Below are 20,981 nucleotides of genomic sequence, written 5' to 3'. Positions count from 1 at the left end.
ATTTATGCTTTTGCATGATTCTGATGCCAGAAGTGCAAAAACTGAAAAGCAGGGGAACAAATGCAGAACATTGTTTTCAGGTTTTTAAGGTGTTAGGTGTCTGAGCACACCATGATTCCACTTACAAAATCTCTATTTTTATTAAGTAGTCACAATTCTTACTCTGTTTTTCATTCATAATTCTGTTAAGGGCCATTCAGTCAGTAAATATTTGATGAGTTCCTACTATACGTTGGTCAATAAAGGTATAAAGATTAAGGCATAGCCTCTATTCACAAGAAAATCATAGTCTTAGACAAACAATAAACCGACAAATGATAAATACAATGTTAGAGACAGAGCGGTCAGGAAAAATTTATGAAGAAGTTCATGTGTGGTAAGAGTGTTTAATGGGAAGTGGAAGGTAAGCTGAGTAGAAAGGAGTGAAGATAGAGTAGCATGAGGAAAGGCAATGAGGCGATTCACAGTACTTTCTCTTTTCCCCAGAAAATTATGAACAGTTTCCTGTTGATGAAGTGTTAATGAAAAAAAAACGTAAAGATGAAGGCAGGGCATGGAGCGTCTCATATGCCATGTCAAAGAGCTTGGACTTTTCCTACAGGGGATGAGAGATCATGATCAGGTTCTAGGAAGAGAGTAGAGTCATGACATTTGTGTTCTATATCAGTCAGTATGGTGGTCATGTGATAGTATCTGTTCGAACTGAGGTCAAAAGCAGGGAGAAAAGCTGTGAGTGAACTTCAGAAGTTGAATTAAAAGACACCAAGACTCTGGACCATGGTGTTTGAAAATATAAGGAAATTGGACATATGTCTTCATATGGCTGTGGATGTTTGGTAGTGGGTAAAAATGAAAAGTGAATTTTTTCCACTGAACATCAGAGTAAATTAATGTGTGGCAAGAGGAAGGGTAGTTAATAAAATGCACATGGTTAAGAAGATGCACTTGTTATTCTGATTTCACACTACAATGAGTATCTTCAGCACAGGGGAATGCTTCCTATTTAAGCATGAAACTTCTTAGGCTTCATTTTTACACTCACTTTTTCTGTCTGCTTTCCGTATTCCCTCAATGACATTTTACGCTGGAATCCTAACATTTTCCTGCTTCTTTGAAATATATCCTTAGTTTTATCATATCTTCCTGTCTTGATTTAGTCTTATTCTCTGATACCCTCTCTTGGTTACCTTTGTTTCCCTGCTATGGCCTCTCCCATCCTGCCTCTGAATTCCTCTGGGCCCTTGAGAACCCAGCCTGGCTCCAGTGTCCTGAGCTTCTGCCTTTCAATGAAGGGGATTTGAATTTAAAGCAAATTCTGTAATCCAACAAAGAGATAAACCAAAGCACACTGATATATATTTTTTAGAAAACTATACATTATTTTGTTTCTAAAACTACAACAAAGAATGGAGCTTCAATTGTGTTTCCCAAAGCAAAACAATTTGTGATAGTCTTACTTGAGGTATTTGTAAAGAAAATAAGCTAATCAACAGCAGATATTTAATTCCTTTACTGACAAACTCTTAATTGATAGTTTAAGGCTCAAAAAAAAAATACAAATAACTTTTAGGGGATGCAGAAGCTTGGGAATGGTTATAAATGGTAAAGATATTAGTTGCAATGAAAATATTTAGTGAGCATTTGATATATGCTACATGCACTAGAGATTTCAAGAGAAATTTAAAATATAGATAAGCCTTTGGTCTTAAGGAACTTTCAAGACCAAAGTGGAGAAAACAAATGTGAACCAATAATGATAACATAGACAGAATGGATAAGGAGCTCACAAGAGCTGTAGACTCAGTGCATTAGGGGGTCAAAGAAAAGAAAGATCAAATCTAGCATGGAAAATCAAAAACAAGTTATGAATAAAGAAATATTATTTGAACTAGATTTTGCTAACAGATGAGAGACATTTCTGAAAACCATATGAAACAAGGTGAGAAATTATAATTGATTTTTGCAAAACAGCAAGTTGCACAGTTTGGCTGTAGGCCACTCTGGAACATGTGGAGCAGCAGGGAAAGTAAAGCTGGAAATTTAGCTGGGACCAGAGCACAGAAGGGCTGGAATACGAGTCTAGGGAGACTAAAGTGGATTTAATTTTGTATGTAAAGAGAGAAAGTTTCTCAGGAGAGAAATGAGTAGCTCATCCTCATTTAAAAAAAAAAAAAAAGATTAATCTAGCAGCAATGTTTTAAGTGGCAGTTAGAGAAGACAGCCCAGAGACTGGAAGGCAAAATAAGGAGACAGTGCCAACTGTCCATGTGAGAGGACTAAGGTTAGGGCCAAGGCACTAGGGAAGGCAACAAGGGCACAGTGGGATGTACTGCTACAGTGCACTGATGGCATTTGGTGATTGGATGTGCAGAGCAGAGAAAGTTTCCAAAGACTATAATTTTACATTCCAATTGACTTGAGAGAACGACTAAAACATTTACTGAAACACTTCAAAAGAAAAATGGTTTAGTCATGATAGATAACGACTATATTACCTAGCTTATTATATATACCATGTAGATTTAAGAAAACAGCATATTGGCAAGAACTTGGAGCTCATAATTTACAGAAGTAAGGTACAAGAAGACACAAATTTAAAAAGAACAGATTAAGATATGCAAAATGAGAAGCCAATGGCTTATTCATGGTTCAGTGTTAAGGAAGTCCAAAAAAGAGATTCAGGATGTGTGTTTTGTTAACATTTTAAAAAGTACCACCAAGGGCTCAAAGGCAAAGGCTTTGATGAGTAACAGGTTTCTGATAACTTGCAAGGAAACAACTTTGGTAAAGAAGTGCAGATCAAACCACAGTGTAATGATTACACAGCTATCTTTTGAGAAGGTTGGTAGTAAAAGAAAGAAGGGAAAGAAAAGCACTATAAGAAATATGAACAATTATGCGAATACTCCTTTGGTCAGGAGTGACCTGAATATTCAAGTGGGCAGACAGAAGACTTCTGGGGAGGTATGGAAAGAAGATGCAAGGCAAACAGGGGATTATTGACATTCAAGTGTTTTTGTTTTTTTTTTTTTAAGTGTGTCTATTTTGAGAGAGACAGTATGAGCCGGGGAGGGACAGAGAGAGAGGGAGGGAGAGAGAATTCCAAGTAGGCTCCTTGCTGTCTCCACGCTGTCAGCACAGAGCCCAATGAGGGGCTCAAACTCACGAAATCATGAGATCAAGACCTGAGCCAAATCCAAGAGTTGGATGCTTAACCAACTGAACCATCCACGCACCATGACACTGAAGTGTTTTAATGAGAAAATAGGAAATGAATTACTTGCAACAGGTCAGGGTCGTCTATAATCAGAGTCTAAGGAATAAACAGGTAAAATGAACATGGAAGGAGAATAGAAATCAAAAAGAAGATAAAGAAACAGTTCAGTTAGCAAGAGATGACAGAGTGTAAGGTTGAAAAGATATAGATAATGAGGACACACGAAAGAATTTTTATGACTAGGTATACAGAAAATAATACCGTTCTGACAGTCATAATTAGAAGAAAAATGTTCCAGTACTTTTTTTTTGAACAATCGAATCTGTATATGAGAGAACATATGGGAGAAGAAAAGCAAAGCACTGGGTTCTGATTCCTCTCCTGAGTAGTGTCATAACATGGACTTGAAGATTTGCCATGAAAAGAGAAAATAAACCATGACCATGTACCATGGATATCGAGGACTAGAAATCTTACCTCTCTCAGAGGATCGTTGAGTTCACTGAGAATGTTTTCCTCGTCAAAGATTTTGCCTTGGTATCTGTGTTCATAATAATCGTGTATCTTCTGACGCATATCAGCTGGTAACTTATGGAAGGACATGTATTGTTCCACTTGCTTATACTGTAAGGAATGGAAAATGGAAATTAGAAAACATTGTTATACTGTATGAAAAATTATCATGTTACTTTGTCATGCTCAATATTCAATAACATTTGAATAACAGTAACAAAAAGAAGAAATCTTTTAAGGGGAAGGAACTAATGTACTAGGCTATAATGTACCTACTCTGTGTGACATGCTATGCAAGGAATTTATTAGGTAAACATTTCCTGTAAAGAACTGAGATGTTGTTGAGGGGCAGGAAAGGAGCTCTGAGTGAATTTAAGGGTGTCATCCCAGAAAAGCCAGTGATGGGGCAAGAAAAAAAGTGATGTTATTTTCTTGGGATCTTTGTTCAGCTGAGTTCTAAAAAAAGTATCAGGTTGAGGTTTGGTGCCTCATCTGGATAGAATCTCCTAAGTTTGGGTAGTACAAAAGGTTCTATCTTAGACCTTATAGCAAAAGATCAGACCTAATTAAAATTTGAATTTCATGACAGAGAGCTTGGCAGCTGTTTGTAAATCATTGATACTCAAGCAACACAGATGCCCTGTAGAGTAAGAGAATATGTCACACTTTAATTTAGGACTTTAGAGACTATCAGGGTGAGACTAGATCCAGATAATTTTACAGCTGAAAGTGAACTCAGACATTTAAGTTCATTTAACCAAGAAGTTCTTAAACTTGATTGTTTATAACACTTGGGGTGAGGTTGCCTTTTGGGATTACAGATTTTTCAGGCTTAACTCCAGAGATTGATTCCCTCAATGTATTTGCTTTTGTGAATTTACACACACTCATACATACACATATACACTTTGAAAATAAATCCCTGCTATTCAAACAAGAGCATAGATATTACCTAGGAACTTATTAGAAGAGAATTTCAGGCTTTACCCCCAGACCTTTGAAATCAGAGTCTACATCTTAAAAAAAAGATTGTCAGATGACTTATACACATTTAAGTTTGAGAAACATTCCCTTGGGACACCTGGGTGTCTCAGTTGGTTAAGCATCTGACCTTCAACTCAGGTCATGATCTCACGGCTCTTGAGTTCAAGCCCTGCATCAGTCTCTGTGCTAACAGCTCAGAGCCTGGAGCCTGCTTTGGATTCTTTGTCTCACTCTCTCTCTGTCCCTCTTACGCTCGTACTCTGGTTCTCTCTCTCTCTCTCTCTCAAAAACAAACAAACGTTAAAAAATTAAAAAAAGAGAAACATTCCCGTGATGTTGCAAATACAGACGGTCATGAGACCACGCTTTGAAAAAATTAATTAAAGCCCCCAAACTAGTCTCATCGCATAGATGATAAAATGAATACAAATAAAAAAGTATGCAATAAAACTGGATAAATATACTGGAAAAAGACTCTTCCCTTAAACAAAATACATTTGATGTGTTTTGGAGAACACATGGATATTTTCTTCTCACATCTTTTCCTGATGGAATAGCTCTGACTAGAAGATATAGCTCTCCCAACTGTTTGTCCACAATTAGTGTAGTAATTGGTACATGATAAAACATATATCTAATCAGAGACAGCAACCTATTACATTTCTTCAAGTTTGTGTACATAATTTCCTTTCACATAACATTCCTAGTTTTTAGACTTCCCTTTTGAGATTAGTATTTTTAAAGGAAATACAACTTTGTCATGAGACTTCCTTTATTTGGTCACCAGACTGTCCCCCAAGTATTTAAAGCCTGCAGGCCTATATATATCTCTTTCTCTCTGTCTGAAGCAACTTGATTATGATTTAGGCATTTTAAATTCAGGCACCAATTCTGTCACTGTCATAGTGTGTACGTAGCTTCTAGTATGTGCTTGAGAAGGATTGCTTAATTTTTCCTGAAGAGCTCAAAATCTGTATGCCTATTTAACCTTGGTAACCTGCTTGGAGAGACCTAGGATTCAGTCTACTTGCAACTCATGCAATAGTCCATTAGAAAGAAGCTTCAGTGACCTCTATAAGACTACTGTGTAGGATAAAGTTGATTTGCAGCTGGACTCAAAAAGCTCTATCATTATTTCTAGAGACATCTGTATATCTGATTTTTACTTTTACCCAAAAAGGGGGCAGTGGGATATCTGATGTACTGTTTAGGGTCTAAGGCTCTTCTGGAAACCCCCAAGTTTAACTTTTGCACTAATGATTTGCAACTAGCTGATCTGGTTTGCTTATTCTGGCTTGACTATTTAAAAAGCCATTGATGGCTTGGTTGCTGAGCTCCCCCACAAACCAAGCCTCCTTGCACAGATTTTGGTGGATCAAGCCAGAAACTCAGCATGTTCCACATGCCCAAAGATGGGGTATTTTAAAAGGAAATACTCATGCTGGGGAAAGGCTCTTCAGCTTCTCTTGCTTGTCTGCATTCTTTCTCTGGAGCACTGTATCCTTTGCCTTTAAATAAATAAATAAAATAAAAGTCTGGCGGATCCTGTTAAATATTCAAACTTGGTAAAACAATAAAACAGCTTAAGACAACAGGACTGCCACAGTTTTTCTTATTGCATTGATGAAAATCTTTCAGTTCTGGACAAATAAAGGATTCAACTTTCTTCAGGACCAGTAGTGGTCAAATAATCTCTGCTTACTTTTCTCAACAAACTGTCCAAACTGGTTGGACTGGTAAGAATCTTTAACCTTAAGCAGGATACTAAACTCTAGATTTCTCTGTTCTTTGCATGCATCTCAGGGGGTATGGGAGACAGCATTAAAAGTTAGTAGCATTTTATTCATTTTTAAGAAATCTGTGCCTATGTGTAAGGGCCTACTCATTTAGAAAACAAATAATGTGTTCAATGTCTATCTCTGGAATTGGAAAACTAATCCTTGATTAGCTAATTATAAAGGTTATACGTAAAATTATTTTATTTTTATGGAAAGTCAGGATTGGTTGAATATAGTTATTTTGCCTCATAAAAATCATTTAATCACTTTAGACTTTGACCAATCTACAGTAAGAATCTTATACCACATGATCTTTGTTCTTTCAGACTAAAGTTCTATGAGTATTTCTTGTCATTTAATCATACTGAGTTCAATTTGATTTGACCCATATTACATATTTTAAACATTAATTGATTTATAGTAATTACTGATCTAACAAATACTAACTGATTGCTGTGTGCCAATGGTTCTCAAGGTACAGTTGATAAAACACCAGTATCACTGGGGAACTTGTTAGAAATGCATGGTTGAAGTTTTCACCCCAGATCTACTAAATCAGAAACTCTGAATTAGAAATTCTAGCAGTCTATGTTTTAACAAGCCTTCCCTACACTAAAATATCAGAACCACTTCTATATGCTAAGTAGTGAGTTAATTTGGGACATAAAGAAGCACGTTTGAGTGAGAGTAGGGGATAGAAAGGAAATCCAGTTTTGACAAGTTAAGTTTAAGATGTCCATGGCATATCCTAATGCTTATATGTAGGTCAGGCACTTAAAAGAAAAGATATACACATAATCAATGATTAAGAGATCACTAAGGGAGAATGTGTCAACTAAAAGGATTTTTTAAAGTGGAACCTACGTTTTAAAAGCAGTTGCATCATGGAAATTGATCAAGTTAAGGGAACTGAGATTAGCCAGCGAAATGTGACAGAACCAAAAAACTTGACTCACAGCAAAGAAGGATAAAATTCAAGGGAAAGAGAGGGTGCTCAAAAGGAGTATTTCTAAGAAAAGAGGTATTGAACCATAACCACTGAATTTGGGAATTGGGTAATGATCTTTGGTAGAATACAACACTTGTTGAAAACAGGGACAATTTATTTTTGTCTGTTTCCCTCATACCTAACAGGACTTGCAAAAATGAATGAAAATATGATGTATGTGCGATGTGAAGAATAAAAATAATAAAATACTCATTGAAAAAGACACCTAGTAGTGGGTGGATAATGGAAAAAACGTAGAAGAGAGTAAAGTTTAAAAAAAGATAAAATGTAAAGGATTCTGTTACTTGTAGTACAATACTGTATGCAAAAGATAACTTGATACATTTGATAGTCACTGATGAAGAGATTTTTGAAAAACAAAGATGTGAATACAATTCTTTCTTGAATATATAAAGCCAAAAGCTCAAACCGTCAGATCTAAAGAAACTACAGCATTACCATTTAAAATTCTAATGTGTTTTATTTTCAAAATCTTCTGTGCAATTAAAATAGTACATAAAAATAATGTGTGAATATGATACTAAAAATGAGATCTAATAGAGTGTTTATAATGAAGGCAACATTCCATTATTAAACTCATTCCTCCCATGTTACCACTTTTATAACTTTTATTTTTTTATTGTTGAGAGAGAGAGAGATGGAGGAGTGCACAGGGAAAAGCACAAGGAAAACACTTTCCAAAGCCATTGACTGGGAAAATAAGAGAGACTGATTTTTGAGAGTTTTTACAACCACGGGTCTCAAAGCCTGGAGTTTGAGAGGTCCATAGCATGGCTGGTATGGAGCCTGGGAGGTGCTGCAGTGCTCCTGTGGAGGAGGGCTGATAGCCCAGGGGCAGACAGCATAATCTGAGAATCCCCTGGGACATACTGAGAGAGATGGTTCCCTCTCTTGAAGCACATCTGCAAGGTGGCATTTCCTCTCTGGATACAAAAGAGCTTGCAGGCACCATTTCCTTCCCCCAACCCTCAGCATAAACTAACTTCAGTAAGCAGCACAGTGCCAACACCAAAAGCCTAAACCACTTACACCAAGCCCCACCTCCTGCCCTCTGCAGATGCTGCATTTCATTGGGAAGTGTGCCTGAGAACCAGGGAAGCGGGCCCCTCCCCCAGAAGACCAGCATAAACCCCTTGCTTGCACCCCTACTGACCATAGAGTTCTGCAAAGCTTCAGCTCTGGTGGAGATAGCATAAGGTCTCTTTTAACAAGCAGACCTGAGCATACCTAGTTAAAACTCACCACACTCTGGCCAGGGTCCCAATACTCCCCATTGCAGGCAAGGAGAAACTCTGCAGAGGACTGCCTGAGAGAAACAGAAGCCAAAACACCATAGCAGAGTGCACACAGCATACACCAAAGACAATTCCTGAAGTGCCAGGCCATGCATGGTATACGACCTCTTTATAAAGCCATTACTTTCAAGAGCAGGAAACATAACAGGCTTTGGTAACACAGAGAAGAAGACAGAGACCTAGACAAAATGCCAAGATGGAGGGAGTCATCCCCAAAAAAGAACAAGAAATGGTCACAGACAGTGATCCAATCAAAACAGATATACGCAATATGCCTTATCGAGAAATTAAAGCAGCAATCATAAGGATACTAGGTGGGCTTGAGAAAGGCATAGAGGACAACAGGGAGTCCTTTACTATAGATACGAAAGACCTAAAAGCTAGTCAGGATGAAATGAAAAGTGTGGTAACTGAGATTCACAAATGAGTAAATGTAATGACCACAAGTATGGAAGAAGCAGAGGAATAAATATGTGACATAGAAGATATAATTATGGAAAACAATTAAGCTTAAAAGAAGAAGTAAAGAAAAATGTTAGATCATGAATGTAGACTTAGGGAACTCAGTGACTCTATAAAGTGTAATAACATTCATATGATAGGAGTACCAGAGGAAGAAGAGAGGGAAAGGGGCGCAGAAGGCTTATTTGAGGAAATAATGGCTGAAAACTTCCCTAATGGGGAAGGAAACATACATTCAAATCCAAGAAGCACACAGAACTCCCGTCAAAATCAACAACAGCAGGCTAGCAGCAAGACAAATTGTAGTTAAATTTGCAAAATTTAGAGATAAAGAAAAAAATCCTAACAGCAGCAAGACAAAAGAAGTCCCTAACTTACAAGGGAAGAAAATAAGGTTAGCAGCAGATCTCTCCACAGAAACTTGGCGAGCATGATATATTCAATGTGCTGAATGGGAAAAATATGCAGCCAAGAATACTCTGTCCAGCAAGGCTATCATTCACAATAGAAGGAGAGACAAAGAGTTTTCCAGACAAACAAAAACTAGGAGTCATGACTACAAAACAAGCCCTGCAAAAAATATTAAAGGGACCTCTTTGAGTGGGGGAAGAAAGACCAAAAGTGACAAAGACTTGTAAGGAACAGAAAATCTCCAGAAACAATCACAAAACAAGCAATAAAATGGCACTAAATTCATATCTATCAATAATCATTCTGAATGCAAATGGACTAAATGCTCCAATTGAAAGACATAAGGTGTCAGAATGGATAAAAAAAATAAGATCCACCTATATGTTGCCTATAAGGAGATCGATTTTAGACCTAAATACAACTGCAGGTTGAAAGTGAGGGGATGGAGAACCATTTGTCATGCAATGGATGTCAAAAGAAAGCTGGAGTAGCACCATTATATCAGACAAACTAGATTCTAAGCCAAAGACTGTAAAAAAAAATAAAAATGGACACTATATCATAATAAAGGGGTCTATCCAACAAGAAGATCTAACAATTGTAAATATTTATGCCCTCAACTTGATAGAACCCAAATATATAAATAATAGCAAACACAGTGGAACACATTGGTAATAATACAGTAATAGTAGGGGACTTTAACACCCCACTGACATCAATGGACAGATCATCTAAGGGGAAAATCAACAAGGAAATGATGGCTTTGAATGACACACCGACCCAGATGGACTTAACAGATATATTCAGAACATTTCATCCTAACAGCAGAATACACATTATTTTCAAGTACACATGGGACATTCTCCAGAATAGATCACATATTGGGTCATAAATCAGGCCTCAACAGACACAAAAAGATTGAGATCATACCATGCATATTTTCAAACCATAATGTTATGAAATTTGAAGGAAACTGCAAGGTAAAATTTGGAAAGACCACAGATACATGGAAGTTAAAGAACATCCTACTAAAGAATGAATGGTTTAACCAGGAAATTAAAGAAAAAATAAAAAATACTTGGAAGCAAATGAAAATTAACACAAGACAGTCAAAAACCTTTGGGATGCAGCAAAAGCTATATAAGAGGGAAGTATATCGCAATACAAGCCTACCTCAACAAGCAAGAAAAATCTCCAATATAGTACCTAACCTTACACCTAGAGGAACTAAACAACAACAATAACAACAACAACAACAACAACAAATGAAGCCTAAAGCCAGTGAAAGGGTAAGTAATGAAGATTAGAACAGAAACAAATGATATAGAAACAAAAAAAAAATAAACCACAGTAGTAAAGATCAATGAAACCAGGAACTGGTTCTTTGAAAAAATTAATACAATTGATAAACTCCTAGCCAGACCTGTCAAAAAGAAAAGAGGAAGGACCAAAATAAATAAAACCACAAATGAGAGAGGAGAGATCACAACCAACAGCACAGAAATACAAGCAATTATAAGAGAATGTTAGGAAAAATTATATGCCATTCTGAAAGAAATGAATAAATTCCCAGAAACATAAACTACCAAAACTGAAATGGTAAAAATACAAAACTTGAACAGAATAATAACTAGCAAAGAAATTGAATCAGTAGTCAAAAATCTCCCAACAAATGAAAATTCGTGGCCAGATTGCTTTACAGGGGAATGCTACCAAACATTTAAAGAAGAGTTAATGCCTATTTTTCTTAAACTCTTCCAAAAAAGAGAAATGGAAAGAAAACTTCCAAACTCATTCTACAAGGCCTGCATTACCTTGATTCCAAAACCAGACAATTACCCCACTGAAAAAGAATATTACAGGCCAATATCCCTGATGAACATGGATGCAAAAATTCTCAACAAAACAGTACCACATTGAATCCAATAGTACATTAAAAGGGTCATTCACCATGATCAAGTGGGATTTAATTTTGGACTTCAAGGGTGGTTCAATATTTGCAAATCAATCAATGTGATATACCACATTAATAAAAGAAAAGATAAGATGTATGATCCTCTCAATAGATACAGAGAAAGCATTTGATAAACCACAGCATCCATTCCTGATAAAAACCTGTAACATCATAGGGACAGAGGGAACATACCGCAACATCATAAAGACCATATATACAAAAGACCCACAGGTAATATCATCCTCAATAGGGAAAGAGTGAGAGCTTTTCCTCTATGGTCAGGAACAAGACAGGATGTCCACTCTCACCATTGTCATTTAATAATGGGAAGTCCTAGTCTCAGCAATCAGACTACAAAAATAAAAATAAAATAAAATGAATCCAAATTGGCAAGGAAAAAGTCAAACTTTCACTATTCATGGATGACATGACACTCCAGGTAGAAAACCCAAAAGACTCCACCAAAAATTTGCTAGAACTGATACATGAATTCAGCAACATTGTAGGATACAAAATCAATGTACAGAAATAGCTTGAATTTCTAGACATCAATAATGAAGCAGCAGAATAGGAATCAAGGAATCGATCCCATTTATAATTGCACCAAAACCCATAAGATACCTAGGAACAAACCTAACCAAAGAGGTAAAAGATCTGTACTCTGAAAACTTTAGAATACTTATGAAAGAACTTGAAGATGACACAGATAAATAGAAAAACACTTCATGCTTATAAATTGAAAGAACAAATATTGTTAAAATGTCACTACTACCCAAAGCACTGTACACACTTAATATATATATCTTTATAACTATCAAAATACCAACAATGTTTTTTTTTTCCACAGAGCTAGAACAAACAATCCTAAAATCTGTATGGAACCACAAAAGACCCCAAATAGCCAAAGTGTTCTTGAAAAAGAAAAGCAGGGCTGGAGTCATCACAATTCCAAATTTCAAGTTATATTACAAAGCTGTCATGATCAAGTCAGTACAGTACTGGTACAAAAACAGACACATAGATCAATGCAACAGCACAGAACACCTACAAATGGACCCACAACTATATGGTCAACTCATCTGCGAAGAAGCAGGAGAGTATATCCAATGGAAAATAGACAGTTTCTTCAACAAATGGTGTTGGGAAAACTGGACAGTGACATGCAGAAGGATGAAACTGGACCACATTCTTGACCATACACCAAATACATTCCAAATGGATGAAAGACCTAAATGTGATACAGGAAACCATACAAATCCTATAGGAGAACACAGCAGTAACCTCTTTGACACTGGATGGAGCAACTTATTACTAGATACATCTTCTGAGGCAAGGGAAACAAAAGAAAAAATGAACTATTGGGACTTTGTCAAGATAAAAAGTTTCTGTACAGCAAAGGAAACAATCAACAAAACTAAAAGGCAACTGACAGAATGCAAGAAGATATTTTCAAATGATACACCTGATTAGGGATTACTATCCAAAATTTATAAAGAATTTATTGAACTCAACACCCCAAAAAACCAATAATATAGTTAAGAAATGGACAGAAGACATGAACAGACATTTTCCCAAAGATGACATACAGAGGGCTAATAGACACATAAACAGACGCTCAACATCACTCATCATCAGGAAAACACAAATCAAAACTATAGTGAGATACCAACTCACACCTGTCAGAATGGCTAAAATTAATGCCTCAGAAAACAACAGATGTTGGTGAGGATGCAGAGAGAGGAGAACCCTCTTGCACTGCTGGTGGGAATGCAAACTGGTGCACTGCTGGTGGGAATGCAAACTGGTTCTGAAAAATAGCATGGAGATTCCTCAAAAAGTGAAAAATAGAACTACCCTATGATCCATCAATTGCACTAGTAGGTATTTACCCAAAGGATACAACAATACTGATTCAAATGGATACATGCACCCGTGTATATAGCAGCATTATCAACAGTAGCCAAATCATAGAAAGAACCCAACATCCACTGATTGATACATGGATAGGAAACATGTGGTATATACATATACAATGAATATGTGTAAAGAGAATAAAAACTTTTCATTTACTACAACATGGATGGAGCTAGAGTGTATTATGCTAAGTGAAATAAATCAGTCAGAGAAAGACAAATACCTACAATTTCACTCATATGTGGAATTTAAAATACAAAACAAATGAACATGTGGGGAAAGAGAGAGAGGAAGACCATAAAATAGACTCTTAACTATAGAGAATAAGCTGAGTGTTGCTTGGGGGAACGGGAGGGGGGGGATGATGGGCTAAATGAGTGATGTCAATTAAGGAGGCCACTGTTGTGATGAGCACGGGGTGTTATATGTAAGTGATAAATCACTAAATTCTACTCCTGAAACTAATATTACACTATTTGTTAACTAATTGGAATTTAAATAAAATCTTGAAAGTAAAAAAAAAAGACTGTAATGATAATTGTCATTCCACACTTTATATAAAAGACTATATAGTTTCAAAGTTTTTATATAGTGAGACTGCAAATGATTCCAGAAATAAGTATTAATGGTAAGATCATTGCCACCAAAAGTCAGCCTCCTTGCTAGAATGTACCACAATCTTTGGAGATGATAGTAAATGTTCCTAGGTAACCTAAGAAAGGGAATCTGAATTCCTACATTTTATTCCTAAGATAAATCTATTTATACAATAATTTTTAAAAATTAATGCAATACTTCATAATATCCTGTTTAGCTGACACTCTACACATTTTATGACCAATAGATAAGAATATACTTTTAAAAATTAGTATTCGCATATGCAAATGCTGTATTTATATGGAATCTCATTAGATAATAAATTTAGTGTTACTTTAATAAAATGCTGAGCAAGCAGCAGTACTTCAAAAAGTGAAAGTATTATGGATAATTATCAATATATTTCTGGGGATGATATGATATGATATGATATTATATTGTGTAATAAGTTTCCAACAAACCATATGACATCCAAAAAGGCTACTCTGTCCTCTTTATAATATTTGGTAACTATTTTTCCAATACATTTCCAGAATATTCTATTTTACTCACATAATTTATAATGTTCATTTATTTTTTATAGATACACAAAGGAGAAGGAAATATATCTAGATTATACTAAATATAAGGGCTATTAAATAGATAATAAAAATTTTACTGAATATTACATATACTTTATGTTTCCAGCATACATCCAAACTAATATTTTAAATTGTAAAACAAAAGAAAAAACAAGGTGTACTAATTCAACACCTTTTGTGTTGCCTTCTAAAGCTTATTGAAACATCGGAGTTTTTTGGTGCCCCTCATTTCCTGACAGAGGTAGATAATTATCATGACACCTTCTTTAACAACTATATATTTATTGTGAGTTTCAAAGTAACACATCTCTAATTCTTATTTCTAAAAACATATTTTTATTGTAATTACTTTGGAATAGTTTTATTTAAAAAGAAAGATAAGAATAAAATATCTTCATAGATGGCATTCAATAAGTAGAGGGCAATGAACAAAAACATTGAATTACACTTTTAGTATTAACCATTGCATAATTTAGTCATACGATTAAAGCATTATTCTATTCACAGACAGTTATTGGGAAAATCATTAAACAGCATGTAGCTAAAAATCCAGTTAAGTTAAAATATACACCTTATGCTCAATGAAAAAACATCATTGTAAAAATGGTGTCTGAAATGGCATTTTTCATACAGAATAACAATTTCTATAAATTTTATATTCAAATGCTTACATGTTGTAAATTTTAATCATAATTTTAAAAATAATAGTAACAGTGAAATATTTAAAGTTGCCCTTCAATGACTGATAATCAATTATCAGTTACTTTTAAAAAATATTTAAGCCAATTATGATTGCATTTATGACTAAGTTATCTTATTTTTTACAAAGATATTTTTAGTATTGCTATTTATTTACTTTTAATTTTTTTAAGTGAAATTATTTATTTTGAGAGAGAGAGAGGCAAAGAGAGAGGGAAATATAGAGAATCCCAAGCAGGCTCCACACTGTCAGCACAGTGTATTTTGCTAAGCGAATAGCGGGGCTCGAACCCACATACCATGAGATCATGACCTGAGTTGAAATCAAGAGTCGGGTGCTCAACTGACTGAGCCACCCAGGTGCCTCAGTGTTGTCATGTATTTACATGGTAACTGAAGCCATGGTTTCTCTTTTGATCCTACAAATTTAAAAATAAATGAATACTTTTATATACACATGTATAGCATATATGTATATATGTGTATAACACACAGCCTATCTGCTATAGGCTCTGTCTTATATATATGTATATAAAGCTAGGTTATATTCAAATGATCTTATCAAGCATTATTTCTAAAATATTTACAGCAAGATTGATCATTTTCAAGAACTATGCTGTAAACACAGCAAAATTCAATTCATACATCCTGAGGAGGGAGTTATATTTTTCAATTTCACTGGAAAAATGGCTGTATTCAAATACACAACCAGTATTCCTCTATTTTTATATTGAGGTGGGAAAAAGTTTTCTTTCAGCAAAAAATAATTTATCATTATTTTTTGAAATTCTTTAAGTAACATAATTAGATAAGAATAATTCATATAATAATAAAAGTATCCTGATATACTTAAATTTGACTTCTAATATAGAAATGAGGAAAAAAATTAAGAGCAAATCACACATGAAGGAAAGCAGATGGTTGCTGAGTTATCTTTTCTGCAGAAATTTGAGTGAGATACTTCAATTTTATCTTCACTTTTTATCTTTTTTGTTGGAAAGCTGGGTAATGAAACATGGGTTTTCTCTATAAAAGAGGAAATTCTTCAGCTGTCAAGATATGGGGAAATGTTTTTGTGATAGTGAATAAGTATCTACTTGGACTGGAAAACTATCAAAATTACAAGCTAACAGATGATCTTAAAATCCTTACAGAAAATATTATCAGTTAAAAAGTATTACTCCTCCATCCAGAATGATCTCTTCCAATACAAACATACAATTGCCCTCTGGTTTATGGAACCTAGTGCTTTCCATTCAGATATTTCACAACGGATTATACTTTCATATATTTAAAAACAAAATCATTAAAAAAAACTCGGAAATTGTTTGCACTACATGGTTCATTCATTCATTCATTATTCTTCTTATAGTTTGGTTTTAAAACGGACAGATTCTCAAAAGTTTTCCAAAAGTCAGTGTAATACTTTTAAGTATTTTAAGTTTAAGACTTAACTAAGTAGTTATAAATAATACTAATACTAATGAAAGATCATTGTGTTTAGCAATTAGAATAAAATGCTTAATTACAAAATAAATTGTTCATATAAAACATTCTTAGAAATCTATTTTTTTAGTAATTACAGAATAAAAGTTAAGAGGATAGATGGTTACTAGAAATTTAAACAGTCATTACAATTATTATAATAGAGTAAAAATGTGTGCTTGAATATTTTTTAAAAGACTTTTCCTGATCTGAATGGTTTTGACCTTTATTACTGCAGTTTTTCTCGCAGTGTGTGTGTGTGTGTGTGTGTGTATGTGTGTGTGTGTGTGTTTGTGTGTGTGTGTGTGTGTGTGTGTAGGAAAATGATTTTTATCCTTAATTTAACAAGACTACAGATTGACATACATGGTAACCTAATCACTTTTTCATTTTTCCGTAGGACCACTTAAAATAGTTTATTCTGTTTAAACATTTATTTCCCTCCTCCAACATTTTTTTCACTCACAGATGATCTTACCTAAAATCCTAAGAATAAATGGAAGTTTTCATATAAAAATGTCTACTAACTCACTTGGAAAGATACCAGTATGTTTTCCTTCTCTTCTTGCTCTTGTAACAATGGAAGTGTTTCTTCTCCCAGTCCAATCTCATCTTCTAACTGTGTTTGAGTAGCCTCTCTTCATCCCTCCTTAGAAACATGACCCTATCTGCTATAGGGTAATGTCTTATACTTCAACTTTCTCCACTGCCTCCAGCCATTTATACTCACTTCTCCAGTTAAAATACTACTACTACGATGACTACGACTACCACCTTCCTAGTCAAGGCCAGATTAGAAGAGAAAGCAAAGCAGAAGGCTTGTTTCACTCAGTCATAAAGGGGTCAACAGTTCACACCATTTCTAATAATCATAAGATGTTTTTGGTGAATTTATTCTGAATGGAGAAGAGTGGATTCTGTTTCACTTGTTAAGTCTTTATGGTTTCATGTTATAATTTCTCAGAACCAACTGAGAATTCAAGAGGATGACACTAGATTGATTTTTTTCATTTCTTCTCAGTGCTAAATGATCTTAAGGAGGCATATTTAATCAATAATTATTCATAATGAGCATCTTTTTAGCCAGGTGTTTGGTTGGTTAAGTTAGGCAGTTGGCAAGGGTTATAGACAGTTATGTAGAAGTGATAAATGATAGAGGAATTTGGAAATTATTCTAGTGGCCCTCTTTTCTTATGCATCAATACTCATTGGTAGGGAATGCTGTCTTCTTTAAGTTTCCTGCTTTAAGTGATATATATATATATATACATATATATATATATATATATATGTATATATATATATATATACTGAGAAGTCCTAAATGTCTACCTGCAGACTTGACTTCTTTCAAAGACAGATTCATATGTCCAGTTGCTGAAGTGGCATCTTCACTTGGATGTGTAATAATGATCCCACATTTAATACATCCAAGGCTGAAATCTTATCCCAAAACTTCATTTTGCCATATTAGATCTCATCTCTGCATCTCAGATAATGATGACTTTCTAACAGTAGCTGACACCAAGAACAATGCAGTTGATTTTGTCATATTTCTTTCTTTCACACACCACTGCTGTCAGCAAATTTTATCAGATGCACTTATTTTCTCTTTACACCTTTACTGAAGTATAATTTATATAAAATAAAATTCACACTTTGAGTGTACATTTCCATGAACAATCAGTGGCATGCCCAATTTAGAACATTTCCATCTCTCCAAAATGTTCCCTCACTCTCCTCTGTGGTTATCCTACATCGTCAACTCTGGTCCCAGGAAACTAATGACCTGTCACTTGCTCTTCCTTTTCTAGAATTCTACATAAATAGGGCAATGCAATATATAATCTTTTGAATCTGACATTTTTTCACTTAGCATGATGTTTCTGAGATACATTCATGTTGTTGACTATATCAGTAGATATTTTCTTTAAGTTTTTATTGCTGAATAATATTCTAGGACCTACTTTTACAACATATTCACCTGTTCATGTCTAGTCCTACAAACTTAGTCCAGGTCATGAACACATCCTATATAGTTAACTCCAATAGCTTTCTAACTGGTCTCTCTGCCTTACCTTTTGATTGCTCATAACTAAATCTCAACCCAGTAACCAGCACTATCCTTTTAAAATGTAAGTCTGATCATGTCATGTTTTGTTTAAAACTTTTCAAGTATTCAAGTCACAGGGTGAAAGTAGAAAGCTTTCAATGACCTACAAAACCATATGTGACCTCGCCTTCTGTTCCTTCCCCTATTACTATCCTTTTGCTGGCTAAGTACAGTCTCATTGGTTCCTTAAATCTGGAAATACAGGAGAGAACACAAGAGTATCAGAGGAGACAGAATTAAATAGATCTTCCTGCATTGCTCATTTTCCTCAGTGGTAAGAAATTAAAAGCTTTATAATATTAAGATGTAGAATATACTGTAAAATTTGAGTTTTTAAAATAAATTTTCATGTTGAGACATGTGACTTCAGTTGATACCTCCCAAAACATCCCAAGGTATATTTTTAAATTTCTCTGCATTTTAATTGTTCTGGTAAAGAAGTATGAAAATCACAATTTGCTTAATTGATCATTCTGGAGAATGAGCATAACAAAATTTAATTATATTCAAGCTAAGTTAAAGCTGATGTAGGAGAGACTTTAGAAATGGATAATTTTAGCTCTAAATTTTGTTTAATCAAGTTTGAAAGTTTCTAACAACAACAAAATATACCATGCTAGAGAACCCAATGTCTGACACAAATTTTACTTCCACTGGGCGAAATTCAAACAGACTCACAGCTAATTTTTACTTGGGAAAGTGAAAAAGGTATGAGATTTATATTTCCTTTAGAAATACAGTAGTGTGGCTTTATTTCACTGCTAATGGAGTATATTAAAATACTACAGTGTGAAAAACAGAAGAATGTTTTTGTTCTTCAGATAGACATAACTTTATATGAAACAACAAAATATTCACACATTTGATTAGTAACAAATTCCTTTTCCTAATATTATCAAAGAAAGAAACCACATAGGAATAAAACCCCTGAAAATGAAAATGAACTTGGGATCAGCAAATTGCTATAAAATAAAGGTGTTAACTGAAAAACTTTCAGGTTCCCAATTTTCCTACCTTAAAAATAATACTCTAGCACTTTATTTTTTTTCTATACTAATGCAAATATTTTTGGTGCTTCATAAAACATTGAGCACATCTCCCACGTAATACCATAGTTCAGATTAGAAACACTGTTGACATATAAATTGTTTCACATTTCTTCCACACTTTACCATCAAGTTTTTGAAAAATAATGAGAAAACTAAGAAATTATAAATAAAAATACAAATCAAATGTTTAAATAGTAGAAGCTACATAGATTTTTCTTCATATTTGAAGTTTTATCATTAAAAAGTGTTTCTTTCTAAAGCAAACTGATATTTACTACTCATATGCCTCTGTTTTTTCCAGAGTATTTTCTTTACCTTTATTAGGCCACTGAGACTAGACTAGAAAGGTATGTTTTTGATTGAAGAACAGTGTTCTTAGCTAAATACAAAATACATAAAAATACTAAGGGTAAATATTGCTTTGTTTGCTTACAGTATAAAAGAAATAAGGACAATAGAGTGGTAACTGAGCCAAATGGGACACTTAATAATTTGGATTCTCCTTTTTATTCTTTTTACTGACACTCTACAAATGTTCATATTAGTTGAGGAGTTCTGTGGTTGTCTTATATTCACTTAATGAAATAATGAAGAAGAGAAAAATATCTCAAGGCTGGAAAAGTAAGAAAAGGCTGCAGATGTTAGGGCATGTATTGAATAAGCAGACTTCTGGACAATAAAATTATAAGAAAGCAAACTACATGCTTTAAAGTTTAGTGGGAGACTAAATAGTAATGATAACATCTCTATCATGATTTACAGTTTACCAAGAGCATTTCTGTTTCCCAACTACCACATGAGTCAGGAAGAGCACACGTGAAGATATTGAGAGCCACGGGAGAGAGAAGTAATTTCACTGTGGAGCTAGGACTATGAACCATGTTCTTCATATACAGAACATATGCTTCTATTTTCTGTGG

The 20,981-nt window shown here is 34.5% G+C and overlaps 1 protein-coding gene across 1 annotated transcript in view; it reads right to left on the bottom strand.

Moving 5' to 3' along the window:
• The window catches only part of HCN1 (hyperpolarization activated cyclic nucleotide gated potassium channel 1), a 390,638-nt gene that overhangs the window by 68,336 nt on the left and 301,321 nt on the right, over positions 1 to 20,981 (bottom strand). Inside the window, exon 5 of the mRNA XM_043598841.1 lies at positions 3,695 to 3,841. Coding sequence (XP_043454776.1) covers positions 3,695 to 3,841 — 147 coding nt within the window. The remainder of the gene's footprint in view (positions 1 to 3,694; positions 3,842 to 20,981) is intronic.

This window comes from Prionailurus bengalensis, chromosome A1 (genome assembly GCF_016509475.1).
Source record: "Prionailurus bengalensis isolate Pbe53 chromosome A1, Fcat_Pben_1.1_paternal_pri, whole genome shotgun sequence".
Classification (NCBI taxonomy): Eukaryota; Metazoa; Chordata; class Mammalia; order Carnivora; family Felidae; genus Prionailurus; species Prionailurus bengalensis.
The sequence above is the reverse complement of the archived record's forward strand: the minus strand, read 5'-3'. Positions and strand labels throughout refer to the sequence as shown.